The sequence below is a fragment of the Diorhabda sublineata genome, chromosome X, assembly GCF_026230105.1.
Source record: "Diorhabda sublineata isolate icDioSubl1.1 chromosome X, icDioSubl1.1, whole genome shotgun sequence".
Lineage (NCBI taxonomy): Eukaryota > Metazoa > Arthropoda > Insecta > Coleoptera > Chrysomelidae > Diorhabda > Diorhabda sublineata.
This window is the reverse complement of record NC_079485.1, coordinates 40,624,945-40,652,655: the sequence shown is the minus strand read 5'-3', so window position 1 is coordinate 40,652,655 and position 27,711 is coordinate 40,624,945. Positions and strand designations below refer to the sequence as shown.

The window sequence follows — 27,711 nt, the reverse complement described above, 5'->3', positions numbered from 1 at the left end:
CCATTTTTTGATCTACTTGGCAATTGTTTCTCGTTCTGTCTCAATTCTGTAATTTATTGTACTTAGAGTTAAATCATCAGCATATGCTATGATTTGTTTGGATTTGTTAATGAAACTTCTATCGATATGACATTGCTTTATTATGCGTTCCACTACAATGTTAGACAACACCGTTGAGGGTCCATCACCTTGCCTTTCCCCAGCAATTATTTCAAATTCCTCAAATGGTCATTCTTTTGTCATTACACTAGTCTTAGAATTTAGCATAGTCATTTTTACCAATCATATCAACTTTTGGAGTACTATTTCTGGTTCCACTACCTTTTTCAGTCTTTTATTTATTATTGCTGTTAATATTTTATATACCGTAATAAGCAAACGAATACCTCTATCATTACTAAATATGTTGGGTACATTACATGTACAAGTAACTATCTTTATTTTGACAATCGTGAGATCTATAAAAATGTATATCAAGCCTTTATTTCGTTTATTACCTTTAAAAATTGATTTTTTGTTTTTGGATATCGTTTTATCTTTTAACATCATCATCATATATTCAATTATTGTTTTTATTTTACTTTTGACTTTGTTTTTAACTCTTCTAATACCAACGTAATAATTTAAAAGTTGGATAGGTTTCTATATTTGTACAGTGGGTAATTTTGGGCTTTTGTTCGCCAAGAAAACTACTAACTATAACTTGTAATCACCTAATTTTATGAAATTTCAAAGGATCATGATTCATATAAATAATAGATAAATAAATACGTGACCAAACGGCTATACGAATCTTAGCATGAACTATTGATATTCAGGAAAATCTTGAATATCAGGAAATCAACATTTATTAGAAATTACTTGATGTTTACTAAAGATAAAGCATTAGTTCTGAATTCCCATCTTAGTAAACAACAATTGAATTGAATATTCTTTTATAGAATTAACGTATGAATATTCAATGTGAATATAAATATGGCAATAAACTTGCCACAGCATTTTACAATCGACGACTTCAATATATATATATATATATATATATATATATATATATATATATATATATATATATATATATATTTAAGTCTAAATCTAAATATAAAGACAGTCTTCTTTTGTAGTTAGTGGCGAGGCATACACGATATCTTCGATATCTTATATACGACCCCAAAGAAAAAAATCTAATAGGGTGATATCCGGTGAACGGGGAGGCCATTAATGCGGTCCATTGTTTACAATTCATCAGTTCTCAAAATGAGTCTGTAAAAAGTTATTTATAAGCGCACTACCATGTGGTAGTGCCTATTCGTGTTAATACCACAGCTGATTACAATTCAGATTTAGTGGGTGTAAATAATTTTCTAATATTTTTCTATATCTATTACCTGAAATAAACAAAAATTTGAAGCAAAATTCACCCTTAAATTTAAATAGTAAGATTACCATCCAAATTTTCATCATAAAAATGTACCACCAGCATACAACGAGATTGAATATGGATGGATTTTGTATTTTTTAAGAATCCTATGAATACTTATCTCTGATATTGATTATGAATGAGCCGCGTAAGTGTATCAGGGGTAGGTCGTGGTCTATCCAGATATCGCAAACGGAAAATGTCGCAGGCTCGTTTAATAACCGTATCACATTCCCCGTATATTACCAGCAAATTGAAATAATCTTCCTTAATAAATCCTAAACGGGAAATGATGAACACTTTTGCAACGCTTAAACGTCAATCTGTTTTTCATTTTTTGTTTGTTTGTTTTTTTTTTTGGTCGCTCCAGACAACCGACAATTAAAAAATTTCGGACTTGAAAAAACTGAAATCTTTCAAGTTTCTACAAAAACCGTTAATTTGAGATATAAGAATTTACTAACGAAGCGTAGAATCGAAATGTAAAGAGGAAAAAGGGGGGTTGCCATTTGAAAAAATTAAGTTTTCGAAGTTTCTAGATAGCGAAATTTGTCACCATTTTCTCAACATTCTATATAGATTTTTGTCAAGGTTTTCACAGATTTTGAAAGCTGTAAGTATGTATAAAAATATTGGACCTGATTCACCTGAAACTTAAAAATATCCAAATCCATGTATCCAAAAATTTCTAAAATTGAAATAATTAAAAAATGGTGAACTTTAGGCGTACGACACCTCATTTAAAGTTATATTGAAATTTCGCGTAGATTTCAAAAATTTTATAAAAACTATAGCATTCCGTTTAAAATAACGAAGTTTGGGTCCACGGAGCATTTCGGAAAATCCATGGAAGCAAATTTTCAGAGCACTAGTCACAGTACTTTCCCATATACATATCGATTCAGCTCGTCGTGAAGGTCCCTGTACAATGTTAAAATTATATTTTATAGAAGTGTAACAGTATTAAAAATTACTTACAGTTACTTACATTAATTAATCTATAATTGTGGGGATAGTTTTGGTAAATTAAAGTAATATTTAATAAAACAACCAGAATAGATAAACAATGATATTTTAGTATCTACAAAATTTGCGTATTTCAATAAACAGAACTTTCTTATCACAGTATACAATTATTATTTTACGCAAGTTATGATAAATTCTCTTGTTTTAATAATATTCATATGTATCTTATTACGCAATAAAACCTTGAAATTCTGAAATTCGAATTTCTTTCCAATATTTTTATAAAACGGCCGTTGTATTTCAAATCAGGTAAAACAATTCTATAATTCTGCGTCTTTTATTGTAATTTTATTTTTATGACCAAATTATATATCTCTACTGATTAGGCCGATATATGTCAAGTTTTTACGAAAATTCAATAGTTAAGAACGAAGCAGTTATATCATTCTCCAAAAAACTTTATCCGATAATAAAATTTCCAATAAATAGAGGTTGTCAGTAGAAGCAGCTGAATACATAATCTGCTTGTTGCGAGTTATAGAAAAATTGAATTTATTGAGCATTATGTTTCATCGCGAATAAACTTTAATTTTTTGTTCTGACCTATGTGGAATATTGATATTTTCCTAAATGTGTTTTTGTTTCGGCATTTAGATATTATCCCAGTTCTCGACAATTTCTATATATATATATATATATGTATGTTTGTATATATATTTCTTTAATTTCTATTTTTCTATTTATTAAAAAAACTAATTTTAAAACAGAGGAGACCTAAAATCAATATTTAGATGCATTAATATATCAAAAGGTCTAAGAAATTAAACAAATTATGTATATATATATATATATATATATATATATATATATATATATATATATATATATATATATATATATATACGTACTGTAGGTACGTAGGTAATGACAATACAAACTTCAATTATCTATGAAAATATTAGCACATCGAATGATTTGCATTTTCTTAACAAATTATTTGTTTATAAATTCGAGAATTATCACAATTTTTAACAATTAGCATAAAAACATTGATGTAAGAATGAGGAATATCACAAGCAAGTTACAGCCAACACAGAAAGAGATAAAGTTAATCAAAATTTGAAAAAATAACAGTTCATAGATTATCTCATAGCAATTGACGCTTACGCTCACACAGACAAAGATAATTAGGAGGAGAAAGAAAATAGCAAATACAGGCTGGCGAGAAAGATTTGTAGTTATAAGAAATGTAAACAGATGAAATTTATGTATGTATTTACATTTTACCGGCAGAATGAAAGAAATACTAGGATAAGGAGACAATTTCAAAATAACCAAACAGGTTTAGCAATAAAAAACCTTTTTTTTATGTCTTTCATGCAAAGAAAAATTATTATACTTTCTAAAAACTCTGCTATGTTATCGGAGGCCGTTTGTTGTAATAAATTTTGTTTGAAACTTCAGCTCCATATTTTCCATTGAAGTACCATGATTGGAAAGGAAATATAAAACAAACATACCCGTTATACACAAGCCTAAAAACATGAAAAGCACAAGGAAAAGCGTAGTTCCAATTCTCACAAAATTATGATAATGGAACGATAAAATAAAAAGCTTATTAAAAAATATAACAAATTAATATATTAGAAAGGAAGAATTATGACAAAAATAATCTAAACGTATGGATTTTTCTCTGCAATCTGCTTATTGGGTTATAAGCGTGTGTTTCAACAAAAAATATACAGAGTATATACGGTTTCCGTGAGGGATTCTTAGGGGAAGTCGTGTAGAATCACCACAAGGGATACAATAAAAAGCGCCTACGTACGCACAATCTTGTTCTGGAACCTTTACAGGATGGCAATGTTAGAGCCTCTAGCTGTACCCCATAGCTGAGCATCTTAAGTTCATATTAGCTCGAGAATTGATTAGTATAGTAGTATTTCAATATTCAAGAATAATTTTGATTTACGGCCAATGAGCCTTACATATGAACGTGTGGATGAATAAACATTTGTGACTAACCTGAGAGATAATATACCAAAAAATATACTAAAAACTTACAGAAATTGTCGTTGATTTATTAAAAGTATCTACAGAACCGGAATATCGCCAGAAAAATGGATGAATAGATATTTATACCCCCCAAGAAATCACGTTAAATGTGCTGTATCCGAAGATGAGTTTAGAGATAGTTACGGAATATAAAAGGCATTTTTGTGGCGAATAGAGTAACTTACCACTTGTTTCCTTTATTGATCAGAATATATTTGTCAGTCTTATAAACTACAATAAAAACACAGACTCCTGAGGTATCAAAATAAGTGATCTTCATTTTCAATAGCAAGCGTGTTTAAATGAAATGGAGAATGCTTTGTCACCAAATTTTATCAGTGAATATTATAAAGAATTTACAAGATCAAATAACCGTAATAACAAAGAATTGCATAATGAATATCGATTATGCTGAGCACTGCACTTTAATAGATAACGTAAATACAAACAACAATAAAACAATCAAAAGGGGGGACTAGTTTAAAAAAATTTCCTGGGACACATTATATATCAGGAAGTGCAATCGATAATGCGAAGTGAAATCTAAAAAAATTCATCTATTAAGAAATCGTTGGGGGTGAACTGCCAATATTTTATATGCGAAGAAGATCGTTCGCTTTAAAAATCCAAACTAATGTTTGGATATCTCGATTGATTGATTAGACAAGAGGTAAAAGATCAATATTATGGTAAATTGCAATTTCTGGAACCGTTGGTGATATCCATACTGAACACTACTACTAACTGAAGTTTATCTTCTTCTTTATTCGTCCGTCATTTTCAGCGTAAAGTAATTTTAGACTATATGTGTTGGGTTAAATGGAGATAATGTTGATAAATAACATGTTTTTCATAGTAGAACAACGAATAGGAGAACAAATATCAATTGATGCAAAATATTGGATTGTGTTTCAACCTGTGTATGCTTTTAGTATTCTAAAATTTTTGGGAGTTTCCATTATTGCTATTTATTATGATATTGGGGTGAATACTTCCGATAACTCAAGTTTAAAGTTGATCAGTCCTCTACCATGAGTTTTGTTGCCCTTTATAACTGCAATAATGGTGGTATATTTGGAATTATCACATTTTAACTAAATTAATTCTGGAGCAGCTTTCCGGATCAAAGAAATAATTGATTACTGCTTTTCTTGACAAAACCTGATGGGTTTTTATGCATTTCACTCCTAATTTCTATTGCACTTTATTATAATTTGTTTGTTTAATGTGAAACCCTAGCGTTAAGTGTGCTTCTTAACGTTACCAAGTCTCATGGCCATTCCGTACATCATAAAATTCGACTTTAGCACCAATATTTTGAAAGTGTAGTTCTTTCTGGTGATATCTTATGATTTTTTGCACTTTTTGCAGACTTTAAAAATTTTTCGCTCGCACCCAACATTCTTTCTGTACTCATTATATTCAATGTACATAAAAGTTTTTATTTCTAGTTGTTGGCGCATTTTTCTTGGCGTTTTATCTATCTAAATCGTCACTCGTTCTTGAGAGTTCTTTATCAAAAACAGTATGAATTATCTGGCTATGAGATCTCTCTCAAGTGTTTTGTTGATTTAATTTCAAAAGTACTTGTACTACATATATTTAGTAAAATCATGATTTGTTTGATTAATACTTTTGTTTGTTTTGTCACTTATACTATCCAACATTCCATAATATTTTAATAAATTAGCAAATAATAATATTTAATCAAATATAAATAATAAACTAAACACAGCGATAATTGAACTCAATACGGACAAGGAACTGATATAGTCCTAGGTTCAGCCGAAAAATCCGAATTGGGGGCAGAAAGCCGTATTTTTTTCATAATTTTTTTAATTCTAAAAAATGTGTTAATAAACTTTACGGAAAAGGTCTTGGGGGAACAGGGACATTACGTGAAAATACTAAATCTATTAATTTTTCACTTAATTTCATGAATTTCATTTGAATTCAAATGTTTTACAGAAACTTAATACGTACCTGGACCATTTAAAACCATTGTCAGTATTAAAAGATCGTTGTTATTTGTTAGATTGGAATTACCAAACAACTTTTTATTAATGGTTTGTTTTTTTTATAATTGTGTATATTTCAATGACTGGAAGAATTGACATATTTATGTGACGTAATTATTGATAATTATCGATATTTTGGACATGCTTAAGAGCTGGGGCCATGGGGCCCCTAAAAAGTAAGACGAAACTCTTGCCTGTCTTTTTTATTTCAGTCACGTAATCAATTACGTGGACTTAATTTATGATATCAGCCCTAATTCAATGTACGTATATTCCTACGTGAATTTCAAAAGTTATATTTAAGAAACAAATGGGTCAAAATCAAATTAATAAAAACATTAACATCAATATATTTAAACTTCAATTAATGTCATCCTACTTCATAAATAACAATCAGATTAGTAGTTTGAATGATAGAGCTATCCAACTATCAAGGATTGAATTTACATGTGCACCTATTCGAAAGGTAAAAATTACATTAAGAAAAAATGATGAAAACATATCCAGAAGAAAGATGAACAAAGCTTATAATCAATGAGCAAACAAAACAGATTCTTAACATCAAAATGCGAAACATCTTTTGTCGCCATGTATTCAAGGACTTTCATCGACAGCTATAACATTACTTTAAAAAATGTCAAATTAAAATAAGCGTATTATATATTATCAACATATTGCAGTAGTCTATAATATGAGACAAAAGATACATTCACTTATAAAAATTAAAGGATCCTTGGAGCAGAATCGATTACAAGAAAAAGGATCATATACATCTATTGATTCGGATAATTGTTGCAGTTGTTAATATTTGTAGCTCGAAATGTCAAGTCAATAATTTTCACGGCAATTCCCAAATTTTTTCTTCTTCTCATTAACAAGATGATGTTAGTTTTCGAACTTTCAGTTTTTATCCACATTAGTTTTATATGCAGTGAAATAACTGAATACTTTTTGATACATAGATCCCTAGACTATTCTTGGAATAAATAAAAATCTCATATTATGTTGAGTTGAAACTATAATTATTTTAATTTGACTTTAATATCTCTCGCCAAATTATTATTACCTATGGCAAATAATATGGAAATTTTATTTCTGATTAATCAAGGTCGATGTGTATACGCGATAAGAAAAAAGTTGAACTAAGTGAAATAAAGTTAACGACAGAATTAATTTGGAATAAATTTTATTAAACCTCATTACAGTGTGAATCTGACTGTTGTCACACAAAGGGGGATTCATTTTAATTAATCGACCTAGTTTACGATTGGATTATGCGTAAATATTTCAAGTATCTCGAGTTCACGTGAACGGGAAGCAACTATTATTTTTATCTATTGTGAAATTATGAAACTTATTTTCACTTTAAACTATTTTTTGACCCCAAAATTGCAACTGAAATAAGTAGATTCACTTGATTTATTTTCATATATTTAAAAATCAGTGAACGATACATAATTAGTTCATCAATTGAGCCTAAATAATTTATATTATTCTATTTTTAAGAGGGTTCAATTATATCTAGGACCATTCCTTTTGAATAATAGTATTACAATAATTAGATATGGCAAGAGAAGTCAGACAACAGATTACGCGTGACCGACGTCTATAATTATTTTATTCTATATTTTTTAAGCAGGCTTGTTTTTCATTCATAACGAGGCGTGTAAAAATGAGTTAAAAACGAGGATTGTTGAAACGAGGGGTTGAAAAAAAGAAAGTTTTATAGTGTTAATTGAAAACGTCATGTTCAACTGAGTGTGCGAGATGAAGAATTTGTATACCATTGACGATCAACATAATATTTTTTAGCTCATTTAAAAAAGTTATAACAATTTAATTACCATAAGAACTGAATTGCAAATTGTTAAATTTGATGTATAAGCTAGTAAATACTATAATACTCGATTAGTTCGAGTGGTGCCTGCCGGGTGAAGATGTTTGTCTATCCTCTTCTCTTTTTCTTTTATTATCTTCACTATCATACTTTAACTTTTTTTATATAACAGAATTCAACTTTTTGTTTTTCGGTTCGCAACGTAATCAATGAAACAGAACTCGTCCGTCGTATTTATGATAAGACGATCGAACTTCTTATCGCTAGTAACTCCAGACAACGACGGTTCTTCTTGCTAGCCGAAACTCGAAACAAAATACCAATACATTATTTTCTCGGTTTTTTCTAATGAATTACCCTGTATTCTATGACCGCTAATACGAACCTGTCAATTCGTTTCGGATATAATACTAATCATATATTGAGAGAATATGACTAATCATAAATTCGTGACACTTTCTTTTCTGTAACCATATCTTTCTATAGACACTAGCTTAATAATGTCTTTCCAATATTATATTTAGATATACTAAAATCAGCACATTCCAATTACTAATTTCCATTTACACAAAATCAGATCGTTATCAATGCCCAGTAATTTATTCTCTATTATGATATGATAAGGATCTGTATTTACATTTCATAATCTATCATCAGTTAAATAGACAATAAACTTAGACAGCCAGTGATTAATTATGACTTTCGGGCAAATGAAGACAATAATTGATGAATATTTTGTTGATAAACACTTACTCTGGATGAGAACGGTAACAATCTAATATTTTGATTCATATCGAATATAGATAAATAAACCTCAATTATTTATCAACCTTATCTGTAAGAAAACACATCAGCGAAGTCGATGATGTTTAGAAAGAAACTTAACAATAGTTTCCAGACTATTATAATAAAGTTTGTTGAGTTTTCGATAATATTTGGAAATGTTAAAAAACATAGGTCCAGTAATAGCTACTATGTATCTAAGTATAATGTCCTACATAGAAATAATTCCTTGATTGTTTCTCATGGAGTTAATATTGAAGATAGAAAGAGCCAGGTATGGAAGCTTCTTCAAGTGGACCCGAACTACTGATACAGAGAGAAAAAACATCGATGTACCACTTTATACTCTATTCTGATTGGATCGCCATGTCTTCGAAGTTTCGAGTGCTGAGAACGGCAAAGGAGAAGATTAACAAATTTTGCTTTCAGAGTAGAGTGTGGTAAACTCTCTCTAGGGTCATTGTAGTAGTCGGTAATTTGGATATTTAACATATTTAAAAATTTATATATCACTTCTTATTTATGAATTTAAGTTGAATTATATTATATACATAACTTAAAATATTATAAATCGCAAATATAAATTGATGATAATTTGAATAATAACACGTAACAGAAAACATGTTGGTTACTGCGGTTGTGACGTAGAAAGTAAGTAAATACTGAAACGTGGTCGCCGCGTGTCGCCCTTCAAACGCTATTCTGTTGTTGTGAGTGGGGGTAATCCGTTGTTTAGTGTGATTTGTGTTTTTGTACGGGTTTCAAAGACTTTTCTATACATTCTGGTACAATGCACACTGTATACTGTACGTCATTTTGCATTCTACTAAATTGAATACTCACAACCGTGCGAGTGTAAATCTCAACAACTCTGTCTAAACTGTATTTACTTCTAACCTCACTTAAGTCTGTTAACCTACTTTCTACGTCACACTCAGTCATGTGACAACAAATACGTTTTGGCACGTCATTTATGTATTTAATTTTATTTTTTTATGAACTAATATACCGTTTAGAAAAAATTGCAAAATAGCGTGTGATTAAGAACGATATACTAAACGTAGTTATAATATAAAAAAGTATACAAAGACCCTATTGTGTAATAAATAACCTCGGGAATAAAGGCTTTAATAAAACGGAAATTAAGCTGCCGACATAAAAGATATAGATATGAGATAAAGTAAATAATTGATAAAACAATTATTCGAACGCATTTTTGCAAAATTTGGCCAAACCATCTTAGATGATACTTATCTGTTTTTTAGGTGAGAACTAACGATTTATTTCATTATTTCCGTAATAGACTTTCCAAGATTATTACTGTCACGTTTTTGTCTAATTTTCTCTATTTCATATTTGTGTATATTTTATATATTCGTTGCTTTTTGAGTAACCACTGTTTTACTACCATTATTTACCTGTTTAAAAATTGACTGGTGAAATATTTTGTTCAATTTACGTCCCACATTATTAACACTTTCAGAACACGTTTAATACGTTTTTTATGAAGGTGATGCTGTACATTCCGTATTTTTGATCTCTTTTCCCGTAAAACTCGTCTGCGACAAGATTAATTTTGTAAAAAATTAATATGGAGAGTTTTTACAATTCTCTTTGCAGTGATTTTCTTCTTATCAATCAAACATTATTAAATTATAGCTTTTATTATACTTTTGATACCTAAAAACCATTTTCGAACATATTCTGCATTCATATCCTCCTGGTAATCGTCGGTTCTTTTCGATTCCAATATCAGTTTGGGAGAAATCCACTTTCTGTCCCATGTGCGGCATTAGCAGATTGACTTTTTTTGAACGTACAAAATACTTTTAGAGTTAATTTCTTCTCTACACTATCATTCATGACGTTCAACTAACCCTGGATTTTAGAGCCGAAACGCCGGACATGTCAACAGATTGTTTAAACATACGAGTAGGTAGTTAACATAGTTGGAAATGTCATTACCTTTTTATTTATTTTGAAACCTTAAAATTGAACTTGAAAGTCATCTTTATTCATCATTTTAAATGTATCTAATCTTATTACAGTTTATTAGTAATTATTTTAACAATCAGTTTTCTAAAAATAAAACACAAATTAAAATTATTTATATATTCTTTTATGAAAACAAAACCTTAATATATTATTAAACATTGAATTCTTAAAAAAAATCTTAAGTACTGAAACCGTTTTGGTATTTAGTTTTACGATGTAACTATTCTAACTCAACAAGAATTATTTGCTCTAAATTTTTATCATGGCCATTTCAGAAAATTTTTGAGATAAGGGATTCCATGTTAATGCATATGCAGAGCATCTCACACCAACCATGTTTGGGTTTAGATTATATTTCAGCTTTTATAAAATATTTTTGGTTTCACATTTTGGAAACATCAAAAATTATTATTATTAGTATTATTAGCTTCTTTTCCGAAAGTAAATCACCAACAATATTCTTTTTATACGTTTCTGGTTATATGGACCTGTTTTTTTATCATAATTTTGAAATGATGCGTTAGTTTTTGAACACATTGTATATAATCAAGCATAGCTTTTTATTCATAGAGAATCAAATTGTTTCAAAATATTTACAAACGCTAGAAATAATTAATACCAGCGCATAACTTTTCTTCGATTATTGGGTAGCCCACACTGTATGTAGTGTTTTGATTAGTCTTATCGCTTGAACCGATGAAAGAGAAACAGAGTTTATATAAATATTGGCTGCATTTAAAATGATTCAATTAGTAAGTTCCTAGTATTCACACAAGACAGCACACATATTCCCACCAACGAACGCAATGAATAAATTGTTAAAAAGATGAGCTTTTATAAGCTTGGAATTAGTCGACAACTTCTTCCACGTTGATAATATATTAAGTTTATTCTTACATTCGAACCCGCAGAAACAACTTGATTAAGAAGTCAGCGACATCAGACCTGTAAATAAATCGTGGATGTTTAAAAATGACAATAGTTGTGATAACTACCTTTTCAATCGTTACGTACAAACAGACTGTTCAGTTTTAAATTCTTCTGTGTATTTTCTCGGTTTATTGTCATGGAACCAGATGTGAATAAAAATATACCCAGTGTGTCCGAAGTGGTTGATAATAATGAAAGAACTAGTTATCCGGCAACTACAGTTAAAGCTGAAGAAGGAAACACTGTAATAACTAAAAGGTAAGTTCTATTAATTTCACCTTTCTAAGAAATCTAACCACTTCTATCTAAATTGCTTCTAATGTACCATCTGTTTCATTAATTATATCAATTTGTTTTGATTTTTTCTCGCACGAAGTAAACTATACGATAAAAAAAGGTTGAAGTTCATTTTCTATCTGATGTTTCTGTTAACTAGTAATTGAGTTAAGAAAACTAATTTCAAGTTATATCTGTAGAAACTTGTCGCAAAAAAATTATTACCAACCAATTTCATAATTTTCTTCATATGTCGAAAAGTATTTGAAAAATAAAACAAGATTTTAAACATACATAGAAAATACAACGATCAACCTGGACTACTAAAATTTATTAAATTATAATATTTGATACTAAAAGACGCACCAAGCTTAAGCTTTCCTTTTCATTTCATATTTTAGGAAATAGAATTTTTTACAATCGTCTATTAAATCTATTAAATATCTGCTAGTTAATAACTCAAAAAATATGATGAATCTGTATTTCATTTCAAAATTGTTTTTATTTGTATATTTACGCATTCAGTATTATATATTTCTGTTCTTCATAAATTATATCTACAGAATATGTTCGTAAATCGTGAAATATCATCTACAAGAGTGAATAAAGTTACAATCCCCCTCGCAATGAACGATGGTACTTAATATCTTATAATCTGGGTCGTAATCATGTTAATCACTATAGTATATGTTTTTAATATTATTATAAATTCAATTTTTGTTAAAAAATGCATTTACTATTGAGCATTTGTTGAACCTGGTTTCCTTCTATAAAGTAATTGAGTTTTTTTAATTATGTCTAAAGAGAAATAACTTTCTGCCTGGTGTACTTTAATTTAGGCATTTCTTACTATTCCACTGATATTCTCTTTTAAGTATCAAACAAGACGATTATTATCTGAAATCTTCATTCATCGTAACTAGTCTTACCCAGAATTAAATATACATTTTCCATTTCTAAGAATATGTGCCATTATCATAATAAGAAATATGTCATTAGAAACAGGTACTCAGTGAATAGATTTAGATGGGAACATACTGAAAATCGTAAATTGGCGTTCAGTGGTTTTTCGAAAAAGTATTAGGAGACAAATGGAAGTCCAAAAACAATGTGTGGACTAATAGTGCCACAATCTAATTGAACTATTTGTGGTCTTGGAAAAGTAGTATCACTATTACTACTATAAAAATAATTTGAATTAGTTAAAACAGTAAAAAAATAGAAAAGTTCAATAACAATAAACAAATGAATCGATTGTTGAAGAAACAATATAAATAGTGATTATCCTCACGTTCATGAAGTTGTGTGAACTTATATGTGTGAAGGAGAATGGCCTGACATTCGTTTTCCACAATTTTAATAATGTTATATCTGCAATATATTTCCAATCAAATTATTTAAGTCTTCTAATTTGGATGATTTTTTATACATACGGAACTGAGTATCAAGTTTGTCAAAAAAATCCAATTTGGAACGAGAAAGAATAAATCATTAAATTAAAAGGAAATTAGTAAAACCGTTTGATGTATTGGTTGCAACACAGGTTTATATATTATATGAATAAAAGTGTGTGGGTATTACTATTCAAATTTATATGTTTCACTAGTCTAATTTATATGATACACTTCAGTTTTTTGTTGTTTTTATGCTTCCTAAATTAATTTCGAAATTCATTGTACCGTGCTATACAAGATCAAAATAATATGAGTGCAAAATTAGATGTGTTCGTTTTGATTAATGTATTCTTAAGGTTAATTATTATCTAATAGTTTTTCCTGTTGGTTTGGAAAGGCTCAACTTTTTTCAATATAACAATAAAACTTTGTTTGAATATATTGCTAGTAACATCATAAAGTGCTATGTTTTTTTAATTCCCAAGAATCGGAGTTTGTTCTTATAGTAAGGGAGCCTAAGCGAGGTTTTCGGAATTTACTAAAGCGCGGCAGATTAATATACAGGGGGATACCTTATACTCGGTTAAGTACCTCTCCACTAAATATGAGCCCAATATGTAAGGCTTCCCGTGAAGAATAAAAGATCAGATTAGTAAAAGAACTTGATGTGAAGTTTCTATTCTACAAAGAAGGCTACAAAGTTATAAAAAAAACGTCATCGCGATATTCTTGAGGGTGGTTAGTTTTTTCTGCTATTTTGAAGGAAACAATTCAAGGATTCAACTAAAAATATATAATTTGTCAATTTACATAAGCCGAAGTAACAAAAGTTCGTCGATAAAATTTAATGCTCCATGAAGTCTATTTTCTTTTCTCCACGTATCTATTTCTCTCTAATTATTTCTCTATCTATTACTTTCCGATTCTGTCCCCACTCTGGCTTCTATTGCCATGACGCCGTATTGTGGGTCAATTTAGAATCGATTCCGAATCAGTTGGTAACTAAGTTAGCTTGATTACGAACCTATTCAGGATGCTGATTTACCGCGAACGATGTAGGTAACACAAGTAGTTTATCTACCAGTCGTGTCGTTTCACGTTCCATATAAATTTTGTTTTTTCCAATTTAGAGTTCAAGTTTAATAAAATTATTGTTTTGTTAAATAAATATACGTAATAGTATTCATACTGATTCTGAGAATATATTTTATAATTACAAGCCAAAAAAAGGTCAGAATGCAATATTTTGTTTACTAGACTTGATATTTATTGTTACCTAGTTTCCAAAACTAGAGAGTTGTAGTGTGATATAATTCACTTCTATGGTAAATCGTCTATAATATATTCTATTAAAGAAATACGCTTCTAGATATTTTTTTTAAATATTTGACAGTGCTGGATATAATTTTAATTTAGATTCGTGACTAAGATCCATTTTTGAACTCACATTTTTTTACCGCTTGTATTTATTCAATTTATGCTTAGTTGATACAATTCTTCTAATTTACAAAAATTTGTTTCTGTTTATCACTTATATTGAAATTAATGCCAATGCTATCCAATTTTCTATTATTATTGTAATCTTACTCAGTTAGTATCTGTGATATATCCATTTTGTGTGGGATTTCCTTCCAGATGCTTGCATTCATGTTGAAGTTGTCAAATATCAATTCCAAAATTGTCAAATATACATCATATAACATTTTTTTCTTTTTAATATTCAAGCTTCGCAACCCAATAGGTCTATATAACTCTCGATTAAATCCCCATTCAGCATCGTAGGCTACCAATATAACACCAAACATCCACCCAACAGAAGTCTCAAATATTTGTAGAAACTTTGAGAAGTATGGACATATAACCAGATACTCTCTTTAACCTTCAGTTCACACTGATCTGAGATTAGAAAATGATTAATATGTATATGCTAAAATCACACAACAATGAATTTTCACATGAGATTTAATTCTTAATGTTTGAATTGTTTTCATTCAATTTATCTTACATACATTAATCTACTGAAGGTAAACTTCTCGTTACAATAAATAGACAAAGTAATAAACATTAGTTAATGGTTCAGTTAACATAGTAAATTTAGTGATATTTTTGATGATACATATACGCATATATGAAATATTTAAATCCCAATAGAATCAAAACTCCAAATATGGTCAGTAAAATTCATTTTTTTATATTGGAACGTGCAAGAATTGATTGAACCAAAATTTGACAACATTTTTCTTCACGATGCTTATCACAGTAAGACTTGGGGGTGTGAATTTTCTTTTTGTAATATCTCCAGTTTTATTCCAAACATTTGAGAAAATGTTTTCTTTTTAATTTAGTAATTAAAAGAAAAAATAGTTGAAAAATAATTATATTATATAAAATTTTTGATTGAAGCCTACCTCTGAGATTCTCAAATAAAGAGGACTAGTTGACAGATTCATACTAAAGCTGAACCAACTCCAATTATAATTTATTAAGATAATATACTCCTAATAATAATAAACATAACTTCTGCTACGTCATTCGTGTCGCAATACAAATGTCGATAAGATAATAAATTTACTAAAAAGTTAGTCTGACAAAAATTACATGATTGATTAAAAGACAATAAGGGTTTGAAGAAGGTTGAAAAGAAGATGGAGTGAATCATTTAAGCATGATATGTTTTCTAAAATTATTTTTCGTTCATCTACAAGAATAATCCACAAATTATTAAGGCAGGAGCAAAAAATAATTGGAAGAGATATACAAACAAGAGACAAGAAACCAGACACAAACAAATATTATGAAATAAGAACGGGTGAAGCCCAATAGTACTATTCTCTAACTACAATCGATTTATTGATCTATGAGTACTTATAATTATACGACACATCAATTGTAATCACATGAAATTTCATCAAATTTTAGTTAAAATTAGAATGAAAACAAAGTAAAGACGCCGTAAATGCAGATATTTTAGAGAAGAACTACAGCGGTTGGTAGAAATAGATGTCACAAAAGTTTGAATAGATTAAGATGAAGTAAAATTTTAGGGGGTAATCAACTAACGCAAATGACTAGTGTGCTGAAAAAGCAAACTATAATAATTAGATTATTGGGGTTGAGTATTTGACTCACCGCGTCTACTAATTCTTCAGCCGTGTCACAATACATCGTATAATTATTTGAAAACTGTATTATTTTATGATACTCTTTTTGTAATGTTGATATTTTCTGTAGGAGACCGAGAAACAACTAATAATTCATTTATACACAAGTTGTTGTATCTATATGACCTTATTCATTTAATTCGCTTAATAATATTCAATATTTATTAACTCAGGTTGAATCAATTTATTGCTTATCATATTCATGTACAACTCGCTTGTTTTGGTATCACATTTCTTGTGTTACTGAAGATATAGTGATACTAGCCTTGAATCGGTATGTTTGTCAAACAGAATATTTGATGAAGGTAATAAAATGTCAACAAATCAAAATAAGTATATACGTAGACTTGATAAAATAAAGTTTCAATATATGTGTTTATTGTTATTATATCAAATTCGAAAGCATTCATTATAGTGGCACATTGCAGTATAATATACTTTATTACTTTACAAAATGATAATTTCAGTGTAAAACAAAATTTGACGGATAATTTCCAACCATATGACGATTAACACTTTCATTCGTTAAAAGTTAATCGTATCGATGGGTGAGGTTGGTCATAGTATTAATTTTCTTCGTACCTGTCTATTGAAAGTGGAGAAGCAAACAAACTTTTTTTAATATCTTATCTCTTTTATCTACTTTTAGCTTTATTTTATTTATGGGAAAATCGTATTTCTTAACTATCCGTCTACTTGTATAACACTGTTAATTTTTCCACAGTCTAGGTGATAGATGTGTGTATCTTCTTGCAATTTTACACACTTAATCCAGCGACTTTCCAATTTTTTCAATTAATTCAAAAAATATATCGAAACTTCCGCAGGATACGCGTTTGCTTCTACTAGCCATTTTCTCAAAGTTTGGGATCAGAATCATCTGAACATGGCTGCTGATGCAGTAAACACAATTCGGTGGTAGAACAAATGGAGCCATTTTTTGTGTGTCGGCAAATTGATAGTATTGGCCAATTATTGTTTTTTTTAATAATCAATAAAGATGACACCTCGAGAAACCCAAAATACTATAGCCAAGACGGTACTGGAAGGAAAGGTTTTTGCTTCCTTGGGCACACATCCTCGGATGAAATCCATTGATTTGACTATATACTTGTTTCTGGGGTATAATGGTGTAACCAAGTTTCATCTGTTGTGACAAATCAACGAAAAACTGACATGTATTACATTTATAGATATCCAGTTTCGTATGAATTTTTAATGCAAGTGAGTTTTTGATTAGCAATATACAATCATTGCATCCACTTTGCAGATATTTTTTTATATATCACCTATCAAAGAAAAAATTTTACCTTTTCGGTTGAAGTATTTACTTGGCAATATAAATTACCTTAGCCAATGAATAGTCAACCTCTGAAAAATTACTTTTCTTTCAAATCGTTCTCGTATAGTCAACATATGTACCAGTTTTTGCTCTGTACAATAAATTTTTGGCAAATTCACACATTTTTTGATCTAGCAATCATAAACTTTCTCTGATTAATGATGAAACCTTAATTATCATTTGTTTTTGACAAGTAAACATTTTTAGAGAGCAACAGCTTATATTTTCTGTTCCCAATGCTTTGATATCTTTCTATTATTCTTGATATTTGATTGATCATTTGCTTATTCATTATTTTTGTCGTTTGGGAACTAATTCAATTATGAATCGTATGAATACACCTACTAAGATTAGGACATATTAGTTAATACCATTCTTCTTGCTACCTAACTTTGTACTAACGCCTTATACCCCATGGGTTTGTCTATAGTCTCTTCCAGAACACCAACCAGAATCCTCGTTGTTTACTGTTCTGGTCTTTGGGTTGTTATTATATAACCATTGCGATACCCAAGCAAGGTTATCTTTAAATATCACTCGGCTTTCGGATATATTGCTTTATTTAGGTTTTCTACCAGTTTTTTGTTGTTCGGATGATTCCTCTTTAAATTTTCATAGGAAAATTCTCTGGCGCATTTTGCTTCATTTGCAGGTTATTTCAATCAGCATTGTAGAATTTGCATTCAGATATTTTTACTAAGTGGTACCTGAACGTGTCTGGTTAATACTCTGTGAATAGTCACGCAACGTATCAACGACTCATGAAGATACTTGAAATCCTACATCTGCTTCTATGTATTATTTATCTGACTGTTTCGCTTGCATATTATTTGTCTTTCACTGTAGACTAAAAATAGTAGTGATTCCAAAGCTCTTTCCTTTGACACGTGAGTTTTAATTTCTTCATATATATTTTGAATGATTTGAAAGGTTATCAAAAATAACATACATTATTTACATTTAATAAGATTGTGGTGACCTTCAACTTTAAAATTGGGACCAACATTTGAATTTATTAAATTAATAATTTAGTCATAGAGGATTACAATTTTTGTAAAAAATTCTGTGTAAATGTACATTTTAGAAAATTCAAACCCTGATGAACAAACAGTTAGTTTGAGTGAGCCCTCAAAACATTTTCGTTAAATGAATTTCGTGGATAACTGTTGAATAATTATTTGTCTTTGGGGCATACTTTTGAGGCGGTAGTTTTTTTTACATTTTTAAATTGAATCACAATCTCATTTTGCGTTGAATTTAAATAGCAGGATTATCTGAAGCAAAAATATGTTACTCAGCAGTACAGGTCATCATCTTGGGTTAACTGCTTTTTAAAATTTGGACAGTCACTGAGATAACTGCATTTACTTAGATTTTGATTTATTGCATCATGGCTATTTTTTGTGTTCAAAATTAGCAAGTGTGATTTTGATATTTTATTTTTTATTATCAAAGACGTCATAAAAATTACTATATCATATCAATAAAATACATGAAATGCGACTAAATTATTATATAATTTAAGGCAAGACAAAAGAAAGATACGAGACACAATCGCAAAAAGTTGTTTTTTAAATAGTTTTTGGATGTCGCTTCAAGGGCCATGCTAATGAGAGAAATAAATGAATATTTAAATGTAAAATCAACAATGGTTTAAATAATGGAAAGTATATAATTATACGGCTCTTTAGTTCTCAATTGACAAAGTATATTGACATGAAAAAATTTGTTAACTTACGTGTTTTGCCTGTTAACCGGGACAAATTTTTTTTTCGAAAACTATTAAGTATCCTGAAACTATGGAAAAGTAATTTTCTAATAACTGAAATATTAAACACGTAAATCAAATAACTGCTACCTACTAAAAGTGAAAAAATATTTCTACGACTCATTAGTGACAAGCGTATTACAATTTTTTTATGAATGTGGGTTGTCACTTTTTGGTTACATTTCATATTATTTGCTTTTGTTTCTATCTCATTTTGAAAGGTATATTGTTAATTTGTGTAGTTGTATTTTTCCTATAAATGAATAAATTATATTGACAATTGGAGTGGAAGCCCCTTTCTTAAATCTTTATTTTTCATTTCTTCCTTTCTATTCACACACAGGAACATGTACGTAAATTTTAGAAGAATTATATAATTTTGAAAATTTTTTTGTCAATAGTGACGCCCCAGAATATTTGAAAAATTTTTCGTAGCATTCAACTAACGCCAAATATAAGCATGTCATTTTGGAAGGTATATATCTTTTAGGCTATTTAGATTAATAAATGCAAGATTTTTACAATGATTGCTTCATATACGTATGAATGGTCTAATAGAGGAAACGATATATTTAGAAAGCATTGTAGTTCATACGCATAAAGGTCACATTTGTGATACAACGAACGAAGTACGTCTTTTATGTTTGTCTTCATTGTCTTCAAAAAACATATCTACCACATGATTTAGTCAATTCATTCCATTCACAGCTTAGTATATATGGGATAAATTTGTAAAATTAAATAATAGTTATTACACATAAATCTCAGATAACATTTTTTAAGGCAAAAATCATCAGTTTGCTAAAATTTTGTGTTTCTACTCAAAACCTGAAGACTGCAATTTAACTTTTCGGTCATGTCCTTTCAGATAGTCACTCTACTAGATTTCGATATATGAATTTTACCCGATTTTTGTGTGATTAATTAAAGGAAAAATGAGATTATATTTATTTTCTAATTGACAAAGTAATTCGTTAACGGGTTCACAGGGAAATTGTATAAAAATATAGAATCCCTTGTAATAGTTAAGAAAATTAAATTATCAAACAAATTTGCATCGAATTGGTTGTAAAATTGGTCCATTATGTTATTCATATAATAAACATGAGATACATAAGAAAATATATTTAGACTATTTACGGCACAACACAATATGCTTTGAAATAATCTGGAGGAACCAATTGCTAATTTCATAGGGGCCCCTGTAATTTTTGTGACCTGGGTGATTGTCCTAAAACATCTTAATATTACTATTTGAATTTGAAATGAATAATGGCATGTTGTAGCATAAATTAGTGTACTCAGTTGAATAAATAAGATGGTTAAATAGAATTAATACGTAAATTGGTATTTTTGGTGAAAATAAAATTCATAAATTAATAAAACCGCTAAAATAATACGTGACCACTATTAAAGTGAATAAAAAGTTAAAATAACCCAGATATATATCCAGAATATTTGCTTGAAAAAGGTGGAAAAAGCTGATTTCCAATTTCAATCTGAATACTGTCTACTTTTTTATTATCCGTGGTTAACAGAAACGTCTTAACCAATATTGTGAAAGAGATTAGGTTAGGGACTGAAATTTTTCTATTTACATCTTAACAATTGCGAAGTTCACGTAATGGATACTTGGCATAAGCGATAGGTGTCGTCGGTAACAGGTTTAACAGGTTCTGCAGATTATAGTTCTAATTTACTGAATGATTGAGATTTTTTGGTCCAGATCGTCGAGAAGTAAAATGACAGCCTGGGTCAAGAACTTTGCTATTCTTTGGTCTAGCTGGTTGGCTAGAAGACAATGACATATCATTCAAATATAAACATTCCCATATTTAGTGCTGCCAAGCATAATCTCCAAATATTTTATGATGTTTAGGTAATATATTTCAATGTAAGAGCACACTGAATGGATTTTGAAAACCCTGCACTGTGTAAAAAAACTTTTTAATTTCTTTGATTAAAAAATATTGTAACAATTACGTGCACTATTTTCTTTTTTCTTTTATGTTCCAAGATATTAGCTTATATTTATTTATATATATATATATATATATATATATATATATATATATATATATATATATATATATATATATATATATCAACAATATTTCTGTTTTTACAGTTTAACTAAGAAATTCACATGGAAACAAAAATGTACACTGGTGATGTTACTGGCGGCGGATTTCATGTGTTATTGTTCAATGTCGATCATGGCACCGTTTTATCCACAAGAAGCTGCAAATCGAGGAATGACACAGTCAATGGCAGGCTTTGTTTTTGGATATTTCGCTTTAGTTGTTTTTCTATCATCCCCGGTGTTCGGTAAAATTGTAAGTATATTTTTCATCAATTTTTCTAAAATTTAAACTATTGAAACAGATCATACTGCCATTTACCTTCTTATAAATTCGACATATCGTAGTTAATAATTATCATATCACATCAATTTAAACATTCACGGTACATTATTCAATGGAATAGATAACATTTCACAGCCATTTCTACATTAAATGGAATCAAGGTAGGCGGTAATTTCGAAAATATCTTCATGATTTGCGAGAAAAGTGAAGGTTAATGATAACAAGACAAACTACACCATATCCTGCTTTAGCAATTGATAGTCCAATATAGTATTTTACGGTATTAAATGAAAGGGTAATAAAAGAATATTTTATACCTTTTACAAATTATCTTGTAAGCGTACTATTCTGGTTGTTCTTTCAACAATAAAAACCATTCAGCTCACGGAATATTACTAATATACATGCTCCGAGAAAAAACCAAACCACACCTTGCACTGTATGTACGTATGATTTAGTAAAAAAGTCGTTCTTGATTTACATTATTTGTACAATTGTTCGTCGATTATCGGTAGATTCTTTAAACAAATCCAACTTCAACTAGAATCAAATTCGTCAATAAAGCTGGTATTTAATCGTTGTACCATGTTTGGTGAGAAAGTAGTAGACTAATACAAAAATTATTCTAATACCTTTGCATTCGGGATACCGTGGTTAACAAATTTGCAAATTAATCAGAAACCGATTATCTTTGGGAGTATATTTAAATTGTTGCAATCACTAACTAATCTTATATAGGTTAATTTATAATATTGAAACCTCATACTCCAATAAAAAACCAAATCGAATATTATCATTTTCTTGAATGTTGACAGCTGTTATTGATAATTCTTAATGTCCGAGACTATAAATAAATTCTGTATACATATTTTAAGAATATACTTAGCATAATTTTAAAGTCAATTACCTCTATCCATAAAAACCAAATTAGTATCACAACTAAAATACCAAGGTTTATCAATTGTATATAGTGAAAAATATGTTCCAGCTGCAAGAATCATATGTACCGGGCGGAACAAATACATAAAACATAAAACTTTTCCCTATTCGCCCCAAAATCATATCACGGTGTATAAAAAAATGGTTTAAAAATTTTTCTTCCCATAGCTTGAACATTATTTTTTATACTTTCTCTTATCCATATTCCCCAATTAAAAGAAATATCTTTTCGTCTCAAAGATCAGTTATTAGTTTAGTATTAAAAATTTATGGATAAAACCTCATTGCGTCATTCAATAATCTTTTTTTTTTCAGTGTCCAAGAGTGGGTGTTAAATTTTTATTTATTGTTGGACTATTTACGTCAGGGATATGTACTGTGATATTTGGGTAAGTGTTATATATTACTATTCATCATATTTTGCATATTATTTCATGTGGTAGCTCCAAAGCTAATATGTTATATAGCTTTTTTCTCCAATTATATTTCCTGATACATATGAAACCAATAATGAATCACTAAGAATTATTTTCTGAAAGAACGATAGGAAGATATCTAGGTTTCAGGAACTAATGCTCTTGAATATACATATTAGACGAGATATTGGACATGTACATAATGAGAAGTATTTCAATACGTTTGAATATATCAACATACTGATAAATAACATGGTCTCAGTGGCGAAGATAATTCATATACTCTGAACAAAGTACAATAGTTTACTTATATAAAGAAAATACTATCCATTCATTCAAGATTTATGTATAAGCTATTATTAAATATACAATATGTTTGTGAATGAACCCCCAGTTAGTGAAACTTGAGGCGCACACTACTGAAGATACCTCAAATTATTATGATCCATTAATTTCAGAACGTTACATCACATAGAAGATTACAGTGGTTTCACAACATTGTCGTTTGTTATAAGAGGCATTGCTGCCTTAGGGTCTAGTGCCTACTCAACTGCCGCTTATGTGATAGTAATGAATACTTTTCCCGATAATGCCGGTGCTATCAGAGTAAGTAGATCAAAATTTATATTTGCCCTAACCTAATATTCACCTGTGATAGTGGGGGATAAGACATTACCTTTTTTTATTTTCAGGGAATTTTAGAAACTTTTGTAGGATTGGGATTGTGTGCAGGTCCAGGAATTGGCGGCGTACTTTTTGATGTGAGTCTTGCATATTTCTCAATTTAAAAACTTACGGATCAAACACACATTTGACAATAAGAAATAATGTATATACATGCGCCCTACGGAGTCGAGAGTTTTTTCAAAACTCACAAATAAGAGAATTTTTCAAAACAATTCTATTTTCTGACAGGTAGCAGTCATGTCAATTTTTATTTATACATAATGTTTTATTCATATGAGTTTTTTCAGTAACATAAGACTGTAGTAACACGACCTCATAGGTTAAGTTATAATCCTAATCATAAAATTACAAATAATATATTGGGAATATTCTTTCTCAATTAATATTCATAAACACAAATCAATTACCTATAGTCTTGAGTTGTTTTAACACAAATAAACATAGTTTGAAGGCCAATATATTTTGGAAATGTTTTGAATTATAGACGTTGTATGGATGATCGTAAAAATAACGAAATGGAAATAAAAAAATTGGCCTGTTTCGAAAAACTTGTTAATTTCACTCGTTTCTCATCCCTATATCGAAATTAGATGGGAAATCCATTATATTTATTGATTTTAGGTTTATTTTTAGAAATATTTTTGAATATAAGATATTCAACGTTAAGTCCAAATATCAATCTTTATCAAAATATAACTTGACATAATAACTCTAATAATTTATATGGATTGTATATCTGATATTATACATCACCTACTTTTATTAATATACATTAATTAATTCAAAAATTGTATTATTAACGCCTTTTTTCTAGGAAGATCGGAGGCTTTGGCCTACCATTTTACGTAGTAGGAATAGTTTCGGTTTTAATAGCTCCAATAAACTTGTGCATACTGGAAAAACCGCAAAGTGAGTATTTCATTAAAAATTATTTAATTAAATACTTTTTAATGCTGGTATCCCACTCATATTAATTACAAGCCATAAATCATTATTTGACTTTGCAACATTTTGTTCATTTTTAGAAAATATTCATTTCATTGGGAAAAAAGTACGAGAGCTATGTTGAGTAGTCTATATTGTTTGCAAATTTCTCTTAACTGCATAATGAATTTAGTTAGGTTTAATGAATTACGCTGCCTTTGTAAATTATAACAACTTACTAGTAAATGAAGTAGGTACACAAATAAAGTGGAATTAAGCACATAATGCCCAATTAAGTAATTTTATCAAACCCACATCAAAAATATTGACTTCATTGAAAAACGGAAACTGTATTGAGGTCGGATTCAGACAATTATCAAACATTGAAAAATCTAAAAAATTTTGTTTTGCGCAGTTTTATTCTATATATATATATATATATATATATATATATATATATATATATATATATATATATATATATATATATATATATATATATAATACATTCACATTGATTTTCTGATGTATTGCAAGTAACATGACTGGTGGTGGCACCATATATAAATAAATCGCTGGAAATCCACAATAAAGCTTTTTTTGATCTGTACGTGAAATTGCAAATTTGAATATGTTCTACAAAGGATCTGGAATAACCCAGAAAATGTCACCTTGTGACCTCTAGATCTTGGAACAAATTTTTTCACTCAAATTGCGACAATTAACAGACATATTTTGTTTTAATGATTATTTCAAAGCTCTTCTGTTACTGAATTGTTTCTTTTTTCATAGAGTTGAAAATTTCATACTATTAAATGTTTCAATATGTTTTGAGTAAAAATTAGGAGATGTGCCAATTGAAATGATACGGGGTTCGTAATTGCAGTTATTTCCTCATTTTGTATAACACATTTATCAAACTTATCCATTATCTTTAGTAATTTTTTTCCTCCTTTAATTATTTGATGAGTTTTTGTCATAATTTATGAATAGAATGTGAAAGTATCTTTTTTATGTAATTTTGTCAATCATTTTTTTGCAGAATTAAAGATAGACGCCAATTCTGGTTCTCTAACTAGTCTGTTGAAATTAACACCAATAATGATGACATGTTTCATCATGATTGTGGTATCAATGACCTGGGGATTTTTAGATCCAACTTTGGAACCTCATTTGAGTAAGGTAAATAGCACAGATATTTTATTTAAATAAAAATCACTTAGTTTTACTTTGAAGCACCTTCCCAAATTTTTATCAATGTGAAACAATTTTTTATAATTTATTAATAATGATTAACAAAATCCCCGAAACTATACAAGCGTGCTATGAAAAATTGTTATATCGTTATACCAAACTATTTTTAGAATTTCGTACTCAAAAATTATAATCGTGAAAATTTCTCCTTAATTGTGTACTCCTGCTCTCCATTATTAGATGCTCTATATCTGTAGTGTATTCATATCTCCCATCTAAGATTATACACCTTTAGTATTAAGCTATCCTTTTTTAGAAATTTTCTCTGTCCAATACAATGATAGGATTGTTATTCCTAATGATGTCTGGAACATATGCGATCTCCTGTCCGTTTTGGGGATGGTTGACAGACAAACTAGATGTTTATTGGTGGTTGATGACCGTAGGGTTGTTTGGAAACTCTGTGATATTATTATTTTTAGGACCATGTTTAGGTTTTCTGCCAGAGTAAGTATAACAATCGCAAAATCTAATATAAAAAATAAAATTTCAACTAATCATATCAGGCAGGTAGATAGTCGATATCGAAGTTTTATAAGCTACACAAATCATGTACATTATGTAAGATACATTATGAAAGCTCATGTTTGGATGGATTTGTTTCAAAGTGGTCAATACATCGATGGGTATTAAACAAAACCACAAATATTTTTTAGAAATATGTTTCCACCATTCAGATATCAGATTATCGAAGTAATTTCATATTTTTATCAATCTTATTTCAATGAAATAAAATTATTTTAATCGAAAATATATTGTTTATTTAATTTTTTCTTTTTTCATCTAGACCTTTATGGCTGAACATGGTGAGTCTCTCACTCTTAGGAATAACTGTAGGCATGTCGTTAATGCCTACGTATCAGTTCATTTTGGACAGTGCTTTGTAAGTATATTTGAATGTGTTACGATGTTTGCTCTAATGCATCAAGTTTTTGAGAAATTCTAGCATAAAATTACAAATCACTATAATTTTTCGCTTTTCGCCATACTAAGAGCAATATGCTTCGTAATTTTTGCTCTAATCTAGTATTCAACAGATTTTATTGCATGCTAAGATTAAAGCTTTTTTTTTCAACGAGCCATATTGTGTAATTTTTGATTTTGTCTTTGTTCCTGGATATCGACACTTGTTGGCTCGAGTCATAGTTAAATAAAATCTTTTTATACTTACTTTATTTTTATA

The 27,711-nt window shown here is 29.1% G+C and overlaps 2 protein-coding genes across 3 annotated transcripts in view; one reads left to right on the top strand and one right to left on the bottom strand.

The window, feature by feature from the left end:
• Positions 1 to 27,711, bottom strand: part of LOC130451629 (uncharacterized) — a 64,160-nt gene that overhangs the window by 34,318 nt on the left and 2,131 nt on the right. The window lies entirely within an intron of this gene.
• The window catches only part of LOC130451630 (MFS-type transporter SLC18B1-like), a 36,648-nt gene that overhangs the window by 6,940 nt on the left and 1,997 nt on the right, over positions 1 to 27,711 (top strand). The window contains exons 1-9 of one of the 2 annotated variants that reach the window (XM_056790770.1): positions 11,235 to 12,259; positions 22,071 to 22,278; positions 23,563 to 23,636; positions 24,122 to 24,269; positions 24,356 to 24,424; positions 25,169 to 25,259; positions 26,317 to 26,456; positions 26,785 to 26,975; positions 27,316 to 27,411. In XM_056790770.1, the coding sequence (XP_056646748.1) occupies positions 12,138 to 12,259; positions 22,071 to 22,278; positions 23,563 to 23,636; positions 24,122 to 24,269; positions 24,356 to 24,424; positions 25,169 to 25,259; positions 26,317 to 26,456; positions 26,785 to 26,975; positions 27,316 to 27,411 (1,139 nt within the window). In that variant the 5' untranslated portion in view covers positions 11,235 to 12,137. Of the gene's footprint in view, positions 1 to 11,234; positions 12,260 to 22,070; positions 22,279 to 23,562; positions 23,637 to 24,121; positions 24,270 to 24,355; positions 24,425 to 25,168; positions 25,260 to 26,316; positions 26,457 to 26,784; positions 26,976 to 27,315; positions 27,412 to 27,711 lie in introns of those variants that run through there. The other variant, XM_056790771.1, reaches the window with a different exon arrangement.